At 41.8% G+C, this 16,709-nt stretch overlaps 2 protein-coding genes across 3 annotated transcripts in view; one reads left to right on the top strand and one right to left on the bottom strand.

The window, feature by feature from the left end:
* The window catches only part of LOC139548755 (zinc finger protein ZFP2-like), a 154,774-nt gene extending 152,181 nt beyond the window's left edge, over positions 1-2,593 (bottom strand). For both annotated transcript variants that reach the window (XM_071358570.1, XM_071358561.1), the window contains exon 1: positions 1,907-2,593. In XM_071358570.1, the coding sequence (XP_071214671.1) occupies positions 1,907-2,264 (358 nt within the window). In that variant the 5' untranslated portion in view covers positions 2,265-2,593. The remainder of the gene's footprint in view (positions 1-1,906) is intronic.
* LOC139548778 (zinc finger protein ZFP2-like) overlaps positions 1-16,709 on the top strand; it is a 497,157-nt gene that overhangs the window by 179,730 nt on the left and 300,718 nt on the right. The gene's annotated exons all lie outside the window — the stretch shown is intronic.

Here is a 16,709-nt window from a genome sequence, read left to right as displayed (position 1 = left end):
AGCCAGTAGGTTACAGTAGGTTGTAACGCTCTAGGTCATGCCAGTAGGTTACAGTAGGTTGTAACGCTCTAGGTCATGCCAGTAGGTTACAGTAGGTTGTAACTCTCTAGGTCATGCCAGTAGGTTACAGTAGGTTGTATCTCTCTAGGTCATGCCAGTAGGTTACAGTAGGTTGTAACGCTCTAGGTCATGCCAGTAGGCTACAGTAGGTTGTAACGCTCTAGGTCATGCCAGTAGGTTACAGTAAGTTTAATCTCTCTAGGTCATGCCAGTAGGCTACAGTAGGTTGTATCTCTCTAGGTCATGCCAGTAGGATACAGTAGGTTGTATCTCTCTAGGACATGCCAGTAGGCTACAGTAGATTGTAACTCTCTAGATCATGCCAGTAGGCTACAGTAGGTTGTAACTATCTAGGTCATGCCAGTAGGCTACAGTAAGTTTAATCTCTCTAGGTCATGCCAGTAGGTTACAGTAGGTTGTATCTCTCTAGGTCATGCCAGTAGGCTACAGTAGGTTGTATCTCTCTAGGTCATGCCAGTAGGCTACAGTAGGTTGTAACTAGGTCATGCCAGTAGGTTACAGTAGGTTGTATCCAAGTAGAAACAATTATCAACGCAACGTGGAAAGTGTCGAATTTGGTCAACAACAAAATGAAAGGTTTATTTGCTACGTGAGGTTTACTTGATCCAACAGACGTTTCGTAATGCTTAAGTTGTTATGTGGACACGTGACATACCGACAACTTTGATAAAAACACGATAGGAGTTGTCTCCAGATCGCTATGCATATTCATGCTAGTAGCTTAGCATCTCTCTCCATTGAATACAGGCGGTTGACGACAACCACCCTCATAGAATATAAACAATAGATTACAATAATAAGATGTATCCACCAATCCAAAGAAAGGATAGGCGGGAGCTAGACAACCCGCAGTGCCGCTTTGTGGACAACGACTCCCCTTGTTAGGGCGGTGAGACATCTTGTCAGTATATCCATAATCTTTGTTGTAGCCAACCCAACTCTCGCATGGCACTATTGGGGGGCACGGTGTGTAGTAAAACATCACTACATGCAGTGCCCCCCAGTCTGCGGTCAGAAGATAGTCCCTTCTCAAATATATATGTTAAGTCACTTTTTGTAAACGGAACCAAGAAAACAAGGGGTAGCTTGTTCTCTACGTCGTCTGATTCTAGACATATCAGTCATCATCCTGGGCCCTCCGTTGAACTGAGCCACAGGTCCCATGTGCCCTCAGGCACACACATTTGTTCTTTGATGTGGTCCACAGTGCTAGAGGTGTCACTATAGACCCGAGTGGTGCAGCAGTCTAAGGTACTGTATCACAGTGTTAGAGGTGTCACTATAGACCCGAGTGGTGCAGCAGTCTAAGGTACTAGATCACAGTGTTAGAGGTGTCACTATAGACCCGAGTGGTGCAGCGGTCTAAGGTACTAGATCACAGTGTTAGAGGTGTCACTATAGACCCGAGTGGTGCAGCAGTCTAAGGTACTGTATCGCAGTGTTAGAGGTGTCACTATAGACCCGAGTGGTGCAGCGGTCTAAGGTACTAGATCACAGTGTTAGAGGTGTCACTATAGACCCGAGTGGTGCAGCGGTCTAAGGTACTTGATCACAGTGTTAGAGGTGTCACTATAGACCTGAGTGGCACAGCGATCTAAGGTACTGGTCCCGTGTGGCTCAGTTGGTAGAGCATGGCGCTTGCAACGCCAGGGTTGTGGGTTCATTCCCCACGGGGGGACCAGGATGAATATGTATGAACTTTCCAATTTGTAAGTCGCTCTGGATAAGAGCGTCTGCTAAATAACTTAAATGTAAATGTTGAAGAGATATTGACGAGCCAACTCTGAATATTCAAAGTTAAAAACACATTTCAGGCGGTACTTACTGGTGTTAATCAGATCTCCTATCTCCACTTCTTCATCTTCCAATGTGACAGTAATCTCTCCTTCCTTCTTCACTCCAAAAACTGCATCCTCCTCTTCTTTTACTGAAACGTCTTTCTCTTCTTCTTTCACTGTAACATCCTCCTCCTCTTTCACTCTGAACGCGTCTTCCTCTTCTTTCACTGAAACGTCTTTCTCTTCTTCTTTCATCGTAACATCCTCACCCTCTACTTCTATTTTTACTGTGATATCCTCTTCTTCCTTCTCCTCTTTCACGACAATGTTCAGCCCCAGAGCTTCTTTCTCCGCCCAGCAGACCGCCTCTTCTTTAACAAGAGGGGAGTAGTTTAGGGAGCTCATGTTCGGGGATGTTAGCTAGCTAGTTAGCATTAGCGACTAGGCTAGTGCTAACTTCACCAGCCAGCTACTATAGCTGACTAATACAAAATAACGTAATATTAAGTTAAATAGGTTAACAAGTAGATACGACAGAAGTGTGTCTAAAACACAGTAGGTAATATACACCGAAAGCGTATAAATAGCTTGAATATTTCGGCTATGTTGGCTAGCAAGCTACCGAGGTGGTTGACGAGCTGTTTATGAAGAACCGTCCACTAGATTATACGTCACGCTGGCAGCGTCGCCTGAAAGACGCACATCGCCGTCTGCTGACTGGAGGGGAAACGCAGTTGAGGATCATATTTTATTTTCAGACAAAGATTATTTTAAATGGATTTAATTAAATAATACTATTATATTGAGACATACAAAGACAGGAATGTGTTGATTGATTAGTGCGAATAAAAAATGTTTACTACAGCACATTTAAGGCAGTTTCATTAAGTCAAACTAAATCTAAATAATTAGCAAGCTACTGTAGGTCCATACTGCTCCTACATGGTGTAACAATACATCATGTAGATGTATATAATGAACAGACTAGGTCTATACTGCTCCTACATGGTGTAACAATACATCATGTAGATGTATATAATGAACAGACTAGGTCTATACTGCTCCTACATGGTGTAACAATACATCATGTAGATGTATATAATGAACAGACTAGGTCTATACTGCTCCTACATGGTGTAACAATACATCATGTAGATGTATATAATGAACAGACTAGGTCTATACTGCTCCTACATGGTGTAACAATACATCATGTAGATGTATATAATGAACAGACTAGGTCCATACTGCTCCTACATGGTGTAACAATACATCATGTAGATGTATATAATGAACAGACTAGGTCTATACTGCTCCTACATGTTGTAACAATACATCACGTAGATGTATATAATGAACAGACTAGGTCTATACTGCTCCTACATGGTGTAACAATACATCATGTAGATGTATATAATGAACAGACTAGGTCTATACTGCTCCTACATGGTGTAACAATACATCACGTAGATGTATATAATGAACAGACTAGGTCTATACTGCTCCTACATGGTGTAACAATACATCATGTAGATGTATATAATGAACAGACTAGGTCTATACTGCTCCTACATGGTGTAACAATACATCACGTAGATGTATATAATGAACAGACTAGGTCTATACTGCTCCTACATGGTGTAACAATACATCACGTAGATGTATATAATGAACAGACTAGGTCTATACTGCTCCTACATGGTGTAACAATACATCATATAGATGTATATAATGAACAGACTAGGTCTATACTGCTCCTACATGGTGTAACAATACATCATGTAGATGTATATAATGAACAGACTAGGTCTATACTGCTCCTACATGGTGTAACAATACATCATGTAGATGTGTAGTACTTAGAAATCTCCTTTGAAAGAAAAGCTAATGTTTTGTAAACAGTGTGTGGGCTTTCTTGTTCTTTAACAAAGCTTTTGTAAACAGTGTTTTTTCCTGCAGCAATTCAGCCATGAAGGCCAGATTCACGCAGTATCTGAACAGTTGATGTTGAGATGTGTCTGTTACTTGAACTCGGTGAAGCATTTATTCGGGCTGCAATCTGAGGTGCAGTTAACTCTAATGAATTTATCCTCTGCAGCAGAGGTAACTCTGGGTCTTCCCTTCCTGTTGCGTTCCTCATGAGAGCCACCCATACCTTGTCACAACACAACTGATTGGCTCAAACGCATTAAGAAGGACAGAAATTCCACAAATTAACATTTAACAAGGCACACCTGTTATTTGAAATGTATTCCAGGTGACTACCTCATGAGGCTGGTTGAGAGAATGCCAAGAGTGTGCAAAGCTGTCATCAAGGCAAAGGGTGACTGCTTTGAAGAATCTCAAATATAAAATATATTTTGATTTGATTAACCCTTTTTTGGTTACGACATGATTCCATTTGTGTTATTTCATAGTTTGTCTTCACTATTATTCTCCAATGTAGAAAATAGTAAAAATAAAGAAAAACCCTTGAATGAGTAGGTGTGTCCAAACTTTTGACTGGTACTGTATGTAAACGTGATATTTCAGTTGTTGTTTTTGTTACATTTGAAACATTTATAAAAACCTGTTTTTGCTTTGTCATTATGGGGTAATGTATGTCATTATGGGGTATTGTGATGTCATTATGGGGTATTGTGTGTAGAATGATGAGGGTAAAATATTGATTGAATCAATTTTAGAATAAGGCTGTAACGTAACAAAATGTGGAAAAAGTGAAGGGGTCTGAATACTTTCCAAATGCGCTGTATATATAGGGGCAGTAGTTAGTGACATCACTTCATGAAACAGGAGGTACAAATATATAACATAGGTTCACAATATCAACATTCAATGTATCAAAATATATGACCAAGCAGGAAGTGGAAACGTCAGCCCAGCCATAATCCTAGAGGTTCACTGATGATCAACCTCCTCCTTCACATCTGACTCCTGATGATCAACCTCCTCCTTCACATCTCCTGATGATCAACCTCCTCCTTCACATCTGACTCCTGATGATCAACCTCCTCCTTCACATCTGACTCCTGATGATCAACCTCCTCCTTCACATCTGACTCCTGATGATCAACCTCCTCCTTCACATCTGACTCCTGATGATCAATCTCCTCCTTCACATCTGACTCCTGATGATCAACCTCCTCCTTCACATCTGACTCCAGTGATCAATCCAGAGCGTCTTCTTTTTGTGGGGAATCCCGATGGACGACGTCATCCAATAGGCCGTCATCACCACCACCGCCAACAAGTTAATTGTCATTCAGGTTATCAATGGGAGAGCATTAGCAATGGATTAACATTGGCAGGTGCACAGGGAGAAACCGCTTTTTTAACTCAGTCGATCCTAAACTGCGGAAAAACTTTTGGAAGTCTTTATCAAAGTCTGTGGCCTCTGATGTTGGGACAAATGATAGTCCCTTATTATACAAGAGACAAAATTCACAAATTCTACAGCACAACGGCAGAGTCATGTCTTCAGTGTAAAACTAACAATGACTCAATAATCCTTCTGGGAATGTTATGATGTCATAAAGTTATGGGAGGAGTTAGAAAGTTGGCTGTCAGAAGTACAATTATACAATGTAAAATTGCTTTTAATCCGTCTGTCTGTATATTTCAAAACATGACATTTGAGGGTGCAGTGAGATACCCCAGAGTTGGACGATACTTTTCTCATAAATCATCTTAAATATTATACTTAATTAACCCTGGAAATCAACCAATCCTCTGTTGTTAATTCAATAGAAAGGTCAAATGCTTTATTATCTAAAAGATGAAAGTGAGTGGGCAACGGAGAGAAATTAAATGGCGCTGATGAATGCTCTGGGCAGGTGTGATGTAGTTAATGGAGATGGGGGTGTGTTCTAGTGGGTCTGGGCAGGTGTGATGTAGTTAATGGAGATGGAGGTGTGTTGTAGTGGGTCTGGGCAGGTGTGATGTAGTTAATGGAGATGGAGGTGTGTTCTAGTGGGTCTGGACAGGTGTGATGTAGTTAATGGAGATGGAGGTGTGTTCTAGTGGGTCTGGGCAGGTGTGATGTAGTTAATGGAGATGGAGGTGTGTTCTAGTGGGTCTGGGCAGGTGTGATGTAGTTAATGTTTCTATGATGTTGTTTGTATGTGTATCTTTTGTACTGTTTATAAAATATCAAATAAAATATTAAAACATTTCCAATGTTCCATTTCCAACATTTCCAATGCAAAATGCAAAATAACACCATACAGTTCTATTTTTGGAGTTATTACATTAAACCAATCAGAATTTAGAAGAATGCCAAAGTCAGGTGTGAAGTAATATGGAGGACCAGCCTATTCCCTATGATGTAAACTACAACAGAAATAACTTAAAATGTATAACTTTAAATTAAACCAATAATTTGCACTCATGACTTGAGTGATTAAAGTAAACCACAGTTTTGTAAATACATAATGCCATCTAACCAAATATCAAAGAATGTTAGCTATATGCAGTTATCTTAGCCAGCCAGCTAACATTAGCTATATGCAGTTATCTTAGCCAGCCAGCTAACATTAGCTATTTAGCCAACTAGCTATTAGCCTAACCAGCGTAGCCAATCAGCACGGTTATGGTCAGCGAGCTGGAGCCCAACTAAAACATAACACTAGGTCAAAAGAGCAGAGACATACAGAATGATGGCAGGGAAAATCCCCTACATCCAAAATAGATTCCAGAAGTCAGTCAGCGTGCTAGCAATAAGCCAAGGTGGAAAATGTTACAAAACTCCCATAGTCTAATTCACAGAAAACATGCTGAAAAGTAGTGACTATGGTCAGCGAATTATCTTAGTCAGCCAGCTAACAATATATGATGACCTATATGCAGTTATCTTAGCCAGCTAACATGATCTATATGCAGTTATCTTAGCCAGCTATCATTATCTATATGCAGTTGTCTTAGCCAGCCAGCTAACATTATCTATATGCAGTTATCTTAGCCAGCTAACATTAGCTATATGCTGTTATCTTAGCAAACCAGCTAACATTAGCTATTTAGTCAACTAGCTATGGTCAGAAAGATGGAGCCCAACTACCGGAGACCAGTTAGAACCCAACTAAAACATGATGTGTGTTGAACGTGTTTGCATATCAAAAGATTAGGGACGAAATGAAGCTTCAGACGTCATTGATCACTGCTGATAAAGTGACACACTGCTTTGAAGTTTACTGCTAAGCGATTTCAGCGCATGCCTCGTAGCTCCGGTATCAAATGTAACACGTAACAGCGCGTGCTACGGGTGGGTGTTGTTATCGTGACCAGTGAGCTGAGTAACATCCATATCGAAAAGTTGACAAAACAAAAAGGAGCAAGCAGGTTGATTTCATCTGTTGTCTTGAGCCCACGGCAAGAAGGCACCAGAGCCTACCGTGCTAACGGGTTCCCACTAGATAACACAACCACACAGTTAATGAAAAGCATGAGGTGAAGCTTGAGCTAGATATCAACCTATCGAGCTAGTGTGACCTTCCTGGTCTCTCAAGTCAGTGAGTCAACACAGGAAGGAGCAATAGATGGATAGTTCATTTATTTCCAAAGCTGCAATGATGGGACACACACAGTACGGATGAATGATCAGTAGTGACAGGATATAAATAGCACTCCCACAGCAATTCTACATAAATCTGCCCTATAATATACTAACAAAAAAACGACTGAAATGTCTATCAAAGTCATTGTGATCGTATAGTGGATTTAACAATTCCTACTAATTCATAATTTACTATTATAAATCAATCAATTGTTTCCATGTGTCTCATATTCACTACATCAGAATAAACTGTCATCCATTTTAGTTTCAAAATAAATCAAATTAACCTAGAAAATGACTAATGTCCCCCTCTGGTGGTGAAGAAGTATAACACACCTAAACTAACAAAACCGGGCTGATAAACTGGCTGGTGTTCATGAGTTTATAAAACATATACTTTATACATTTGTCATAAATGACCTGCATTGATGAGACACACAGTGTGGATGAATGATCAGTAGTCGACAGGGTAAAAATAGCACTCCTAAAGAAGATGCATTTTCCAGTTAGATACCAACTTGAAAGAGGGAACTTTAGCATAAAACCCACATGGAAAACTGAGATTTGGCAAATAACATATAAAGAGAGGCTTATTTGACACCAAACCAACAACAGTAGTTACTAAAACATAAATTGCTAATGTATGATTTAAAAGGTGGAATTTATGATGTAATGTCAATTTTATATATTTCTATCCCGGGACTATTCAATTTTGAACTCACCCACAGAGCAATTCTCCATAAATCTGCTGTGGATTACCCAGAATCCCGAAATAAATTAATACATATGTGATAATTCAAAAACATAACTGGTTGTGCTTATAGGGAACCAGATCGTGAACACAACTAAGTTACTAAGTCTTTAACCACACTGTATTGTTACACTGGTGAGTAAAAACTCATGCTTCCTACCCTTTAACTTTTTGTCTGAACATTATAATATATATTTTACGTCACACTAGCGTCATTGTCTTAAAGTCGCACATCTCCATCGCAGTCAGAGGTTCAGATTGAGCGTTACCCACTCCAGTCAGCAGATGGCGGTGTGCGATTTTAAGGCAATGCTGTTAGTGTGACGTATAATCTAGTGGACGGAAAGCAATGCTGTTAGTGTGACGTATAATCTAGTGGACGGAACGCTTCTTTCAACAGCAGCAACAATTAGTCAGCCACCTCGGTAGCTTGCTAGACAAAATAGACCAACCAGTAAAGCTCATTAGACGCTTTAGTGTATATTAACCACTGTATTTTAAACCCAAGTCTGTCGTCTTGTTAGTTATCCGATTTAATTTCATATTTACGGTGTTGTTATTATTCAGCTGGCGGGCTGGTTAAGTTAGCATTAGCCTAGCTAGCTAACATCTCCGACCATGAGTTCACTAAATTACTCTCTTCCTGCTGAAGAAGAGACGGTCTGCTGGACGGAGAAAGAAGCTCTCATCAAAGAGGAGGAGGAAGAGATGGATGTTACAATAAAAAAACAAGAAGAGGGTGAGGCTGTTACAGGGAAAGAAGAAGAGAAAGACGTTACAGTGAAAGAAGAGGCGTTCAGAGTGAAAGAGGAGGAGGATGTTACAGTAAAAGATGAGGAGGATTCAGTTTTTGAAGTGAAAGCGGAGGAGGGGGAGATTACGGTCTCATCGGAAGAAGAGGAGAAGGAAACTGGATATCTGTGCCCGATTTCCCAAACGCAATTTAAGGCATCCAGTGGTTCTAAAGATGAACTTAGCCATAAGATGGTTTTGAGAAACCGGGCCGTGATTACCACTGGTAAGTACTGTCTTAAATACAGAGGTACAAACTCTGCAGTTGTTGAACTGATGTTTGGTGTCTAAGGGGAAATCTGCAATTGCTACATCCATATTTTGACTTTTAAATTATTTATTTATAGCCATTGATTCTTGAAGAATATAACACATGCCTCATGAGCTTAGTTCAACTGTTGTTCCCCATCAGAACCCCAAATAAGCTTTTTTTACTCCAATGTTTAGAAACAATGTAAATCAACAGCCTCAACATGGTTAAAACTATAATGTTGATATCTTGGATGGTCAGTCCTTGCATCCATAGGTCTATCTATGAATTTGAGAGTAGTTAAATGTCTCCAGCCCCATCATCATCTTATTACTAAACAGTGGTGGAATGACTGCTGTGTTATTGTTTCAACTGCAGATTGGTTGATTGATGTGTGGCTTTTTTAAAGGGACAACCTAGTATTTAAACAGCAACAAAATGGCTGCCCAGAGACTTGGTTTGGTGAACAGCTGAGGGATGGTGTCTGGAGAAATGTAACCACTCTCAAATTCATAGAGAAAGCTATTGTATCAACCTTAACCCAACACCTAGCGACCTCGTCAAGAAGTTCAGACATCTTGGTGTAACAGTTATAAGGTGTTGGCTTGACAGTCGCTGGACCCAGGTTTGAGTTCAGCTCAGGGCTTCCCCACGAATTCACTACACTATGAATACAAGGACTGGCCATGCATGATGTATAGTATATTCTAGAATTCATCCATGATGTCATAGTGATAGTTTAACAAGGTTTCTAGGATATATAGTATATTCTAGAATTCATCCATGATGTCATAATGATAGTTTAACCAGGTTTCTAGGCTATATAGTATATTCTAGAATTCATCCATGATGTCATAATGATAGTTTAACCAGGTTTCTAGGCTATATAGTATATTCTAGAATTCATCCATGATGTCATAATGATAGTTTAACCAGGTTTCTAGGCTCTATAGTATATTCTAGAATTCATCCATGATGTCATAATGATAGTTTAACCAGGTTTCTAGGCTATATAGTATATTCTAGAATTGCCCGTGAAGATTTCCTGTGGAGGAAAATTATTAGAGCTGTTGATAAGTCATTGTATAATATTCAGCCAATTTTCTTCATGCCCTTACATTAAAGGCAAGACATAACTAGATGCAATTACATTCATGAATTGGTTTGAAAACTTTGTTTTAAACCCTTCTCAAAGTTGGTGCCTTGACGGATTTGTAAAAAATTGTTTGTCATGAAACACTATTTTTTATTTATTTAAATGTAACCTTTATTTAACTAGGCAAGTCAGTTAAGAACAAATTCTTATTTACAATGACTGCCTACCCCGGACGACGCTGGGCCAATTGTGCTCCGCCCTATGGGACTCCCAATCACGGCCGGTTGTGATTCAGTCTGGATTTGATCCAGGGTGTCTGTTGTGACGCCTCAAGCACTGAGATGTAGTGTCCGCTGCTTCACCTGGGATCCCCAAAATCATGTTCTAGTGCTGTTCCCAACTAAAATACATCTTGGTCAACCAAGAGTCATCTGTTCTTTCTACCAATCGCCCCATGTGTTTTTATAAAATCAAATATACGTACTGAACTTGTCTGATGCTTTAAGCATTCTGTTGGATCAAATAATTAAGACACACAAATGACTCGAAGTCATAACCGTCAGCATAACCTGACCAGAGGGAGCCGCTCGTCACTATAACCTGACCAGAGGGAGCCGCTCGTCAACATAACCCGACCAGAGGGAGCCGGTCGTCAACACAACCCGATCAGAGGGGGCCTCTCATCAACACAACCCGACCAGAGGGAGCCGGTCGTCAACATAACCCGACCAGAGGGAGCCGGTCGTCAACATAACTCGACCAGAGGGAGCCGGTCGTCAACATAACCCGACCAGAGGGAGCCGGTCGTCAACATAACCCGACCAGAGGGAGCCGCTCGTCAACATAACCCGACCAGAGGGAGCCGCTCGTCAACATAACCCGACCAGAGGGAGCCGCTCGTCAACACAACCCGACCAGAGGGAGCCGCTCGTCAACACAACCCGACCAGAGGGAGCCGCTCGTCAACACAACCCGACCAGAGGGAGCCGCTCGTCAACACAACCCGACCAGAGGGAGCCGCTCGTCAACACAACCCGACCAGAGGGAGCCGCTCGTCAACACAACCCGACCAGAGAGGGCCGGTCGTCAACACAACCCGACCAGAGGGAGCCGGTCGTCAACACAACCCGACCAGAGGGAGCCGGTCGTCAACACAACCCGACCAGAGGGAGCCGGTCGTCAACACAACCCGACCAGAGGGAGCCGGTCGTCAACACAACCCGACCAGAGGGAGCCGGTCGTCAACACAACCCGACCAGAGGGAGCCGGTCGTCAACACAACCCGACCAGAGGGAGCCGCTCGTCAACACAACCCGACCAGAGGGAGCCGCTCGTCAACACAACCCGACCAGAGGGAGCCGCTCGTCAACACAACCCGACCAGAGGGAGCCGCTCGTCAACACAACCCGACCAGAGGGAGCCGCTCGTCAACACAACCCGACCAGAGGGAGCCGCTCGTCAACACAACCCGACCAGAGGGAGCCGCTCGTCAACACAACCCGACCAGAGGGAGCCGGTCGTCAACACAACCCGACCAGAGGGAGCCGGTCGTCAACACAACCCGACCAGAGGGAGCAGGTCGTCAACACAACCCGACCAGAGGGAGCCGGTCGTCAACATAACCTGACCAGAGGGATTCGCCCCTCCGCTGCTGGACTTCGTAAATTCTGCCGTTCTGCTACTTAAGTTTTCAGTAGTAGACTAATAGTCTACAGATAGATAGACTATTTCAAACAAAAGACAATGAATAAATTGACAAAACTGACGCATCTTGTAGGATCAGGTCTGGGTGGTCTGCAGGGGGCTGTTTCATTTAGTATCCGTTTGGGTCGGCATCGGGAATGATTGTATTTCCCCATAGTATGTTGTACCGAAGTTGAATGACTGAAAGGGAGTGTAACTTTGATTATAATTGCACTTCCCTGAAGGAGGGAAATGAGGTACAACACCTGTTTGTCCCCGCCCTTTCCTGTGTCGGTGAAGAGCGGTATTAAAGAGCAGAATACATCCAAGCCTCTCATCACCTGTGGGTGGTGGGGCTTCCAGCAAGGCGTGGATTTGATCGTATGTTGTACCTAGTTTCCCTCCTTCAGGGAACAGTAGTTATAGTCATAACGTTACGCTTGTCATATGATGAACTTCAACTTAAATACAGGATATTGCTGTCGGACAATTTTTTTGTATTCTGAAATGCACTCGACCCACTTATCATTTAGTGGCTCCTTATGTTACGCTGGGAAAACCGTTTTCATGGGCACAGAAATACTAAATAATTTCAGAGTTTGCTAAATCCAATGGTTTTTAACTGAGTCATCTTGTAATCCAAGATGGCGTGTAGCAGTAAGACGTGTTTGTTGTTGTAAATGTTATCTTTTTTTGTATATATTGCAATATTTCAATCTCTTTTTCCATTTTTTTAATTACATATACCTTCCGGCAACCCGCCTCACCCAATGTGATACGGATCTGCTATTTTTTTTAGACCTTATAGCTAGAACCTCCATCAGAAGCTAGCCATCAGAAGCTAATTAGCTACTAGCTATTTAGTCATTGTTAGCCACTGCTAGCGGCCTTTACCTTTTTAGCTCAGACACCAGCCGCTTTTAGCCTGGATAATACCTGCCAGTCTGCACAGCGCGATATCAACCCTGAGCATATCGGACTGTTTTTCTCCACTACATCACCGTATTCCTGCCGTAAGCTCTGGACCATTACACCAGATAATCGCAGCTAGCTAGCTGCTACCGAGTGGCCCAGCCTCGACGCTAGCCTTGAGCCAGGCCCATCTCCCAGCCTGCTCAGTGGACCCTATGATCACTCGGCTACACAGCTGATGCCTCCCAGACTCTTCACTAAGACGACTAGAAGCCACTACATTACCGCATTCCTGCCGTAAGCTCTGGACCTTTGCACCGGATTGGCTATAGTGGCTAACGCCCTTGTCCCGAAGCTAGCACCAGTTAGCCTCGAGCCAGGTGCATCTCCCGGCTAGCAAACAAAATTACTCCAGCTACAATACCTCTTTTGCCAGTTGGCCTGGACCCTTTGTCGACACAGAGCCCCGCCGATCCATCACGACTGGTCTGCCAACGCAATTCCGTCAGATGTGCCCTCAACCGGCCTTTGCCAGACGTCGGTGACACCCTTGTCCCGAAGCTAGCACTAGTTAGCCTCGACCCAGGCGCGGCTCCCGGCTAGCATAGTAACGACTACCTAACGGCTTCCCTGGTTCATATATTGCTTTTCACTGGTTCATATATTGCTGTTCACTGGACCCTATGATCACTTGGCTACATAGCTGATGCCTGCTGGACTGTTCATTAACCTTTTCTCAATAGGGGGTGCTGTTTTCACTTTGTAAAAATTTCGTTCCCAAATTAAACTGCCTCGTACTCAATTCTTGCTCGTACAATATGCATATTATTATTACTATTGGATAGAAAACACTCTCTAGTTTCTAAAACCGTTTGAATTATATCTGTGAGTAAAACAGAACTCATTTTGCAGCAAACTTCCTGACAGGAAGTGAGAAATCTGAAATCAGGCAGTCTGTTCTAGGGTCAGTTTATTAATTTGCATGTGTTCTATTGGTCGACATGCACTGCATACGCCTTCCACTAGATGTCAACAGGCAGGGAGAGAAGAAATGGAGTGTATAACTTGATCTAAGGTTGAATAAGAGCTCTTGGCATGACGTGACACCAATTTCCTGTTTTCTGGAACGCGCGAGAAGGGACCGGGTATTGCCTTCTGAAAAGCTGTCGTTATAGACGGCTAATATCTCCGGCTTTGATTTTATTTCATAAATGTGACTATCATCGTAAAGTATGTTTTTTCAATATAGTTTTATTAGATTATTGACATTTTTTCGGGACGTTAGGCGTGTTGCGTTGTCTGCGTTTGTTGACGATGGAGAGCTTCGCGCCACTTCGCTAGTGTGCTTGCTAATTCAAGAGGGGAAAATGCCATTCTAAAACCAAACAAAGATTGTTCCCATTCCCGTCACATCATCATTTATCACTCCAGTGTTAATTTGCTAAATTGTAATTACTTCGCTACTATGGCCTATTTATTGCCTTACCTTCGTACTCCATTTGCACACACTGTATATAGATTTTTCTATGGTGTTATTGACTGTACGTTTGTTTATGTGTAACTCTGTTTTTGTCACACTGCTTTGCTTTATCTTGGCCAGGTTGCAGTTGTAAATGAGAACTTGTTCTCAACTGGCCGACCTGGTTAAATAAAGGTTAAGTAAATATAAAATTATAATACAAAAAATGTAGCAGCAGTATAGACCTAGTCTGTTCATTATATACATCTACATGATGTATTGTTACACCGTGTAGGAGCAGTATAGACCTAGTCTGTTCATTATATACATCTAGATGATGTATTGTTACACCATGTAGGAGCAGTATAGACCTAGTCTGTTCATTATATACATCTACATGATGTATTGTTACACCGTGTAGGAGCAGTATAGACCTAGTCTGTTCATTATATACATCTAGATGATGTATTGTTACACCATGTAGGAGCAGTATAGACCAAGTCTGTTCATTATATACATCTACATGATGTATTGTTACACCGTGTAGGAGCAGTATAGACCTAGTCTGTTCATTATATACATCTACATGATGTATTGTTACACCATGTAGGAGCAGTATGGACCTACAGTAGCTTGCTAATTATTTAGATGTAGTTTGACTTAATGAAACTGCCTTAAATGTGCTGTAGTAAACATTTTTTATTCTCACTAATCAATCAACACATTCCTGTCTTTGTATGTCTCAATATAATAGTATTAGTTAATTAAATCCATTTCAAATAATCTTTGTCTGAAAATAAAATATGATCCTCAACTGCGTTTCCCCTCCAGTCAGCAGACGGCGATGTGCGTCTTTCAGGCGACGCTGCCAGCGTGACGTATAATCTAGTGGACGGTTCTTCATAAACAGCTCGTCAACCACCTCGGTAGCTTGCTAGCCAACATAGCCGAACGATTCAAGCTATTTATACGCTTTCGGTGTATATTAGCTACTGTGTTTTAGCCACACTTCTATCGTATCAACTTGTTAACATATTTAATTTAATATTACGTTATTTTGTATTAGTCAGCTATAGTAGCTGGCTGGTTAAGTTAGCACTAGCCTAGTCGCTAATGATAGCTAGCTAGCTAACATCCCTGAACATGAGCTCCCTAAACTTCTCCCCTCTTGTTAAAGAAGAGGTGATCTGCTGGACGGAGAAAGAAGCTCTGGGGCTGAACATTGTCGTGAAAGAGGAGAAGGAAGAAGAGGATGTTACAGTAAAACAAGAAGTAGAGGATGAGGCTGTTACAGTGAAAGAAGAAGAGAAAGACGTTTCAGTGAAAGAAGAGGAAGACGCGTTCAGAGTGACAGAGGAGGAAGATGTTACAGTAAAAGGAGAGGAGGATGCAGTTTATGGAGTGAAGAAGGAAGGGGAGATTACTGTCACATTGAAAGATGAAGAGGAGGAGATAGGAGATCTGATTAACACCAGTAAGTACCGCCTTAAATTTGTTTTTAACTTTGGATATTCGGAGTTGGCTCGTCAACACCTCTTCAACGGAGGGCCCAGGATGATGACTGATATGTCTAGAATCAGACGACGTAGAGAGCAAGCTACCCCTTGTTTTCTCCGTTCCGTTTCCAAAAAGTGACTTAACATATACTACCGTTCAAAAGTTTGGGGTCACTTTGACATTTCCTTGTTTTTGAAAGAAAGCAAAATAAATTGTCCATCAAAATAACATCAAATTGATCATAAATACAGTGTAAACATTGTTAATGTTGTAAATGACTATTGTAGCTGGAAATGGCTGATCTTTAATGGAATATCTACATATGCGTACATATCACTCCTGTGTTCCAATGGCACGTTGTGTTAGTTAATTCAAGTTTATCATTTTAAAAGGCTAATTGATCATTAGAAAATCCTTTTGCAATTATGTTAGCACAGCTGAAAAGTCTTGTGCTGATTTAAGAAGCGATAAAACTGGCCTTTAGACTAGTTGAGTATCTGGAGAACCAGCATTTGTGGGTTCGATTACAGGCTCAAAATGGCCAGAAACAAAGCTTTCTTCTGGAACTGTCAGTCTATTCTTGTTCTGAGAAATGAAGGCTTTTCCATGTGAGAAATTGCCAAGAAACTGAAGATCTCGTACAACGCTGTGTACTACTCCCTTCACAGAACAGCGCAAACTATCTCTAACCAGAATAGAAAGAGGAGTGGGAGGCCCCGGTGCACAACTGAGCAAGAGGACAAGTATATTAGTGTCTAGTTTGAGAAACAGATGCCTCACAAGTCCTCAACTGGCAGCTTTATTAAATAGTACCCGCAAAACACCAGTCTCAACACCAGTCTCAATGTCAACAGTGAAGAGG

Source organism: Salvelinus alpinus, chromosome 2 (genome assembly GCF_045679555.1).
Source record: "Salvelinus alpinus chromosome 2, SLU_Salpinus.1, whole genome shotgun sequence".
Taxonomy (NCBI): domain Eukaryota; kingdom Metazoa; phylum Chordata; class Actinopteri; order Salmoniformes; family Salmonidae; genus Salvelinus; species Salvelinus alpinus.
Note: the sequence above shows the minus strand (reverse complement) of the source record. Positions and strands in the feature narration are given on the sequence as shown.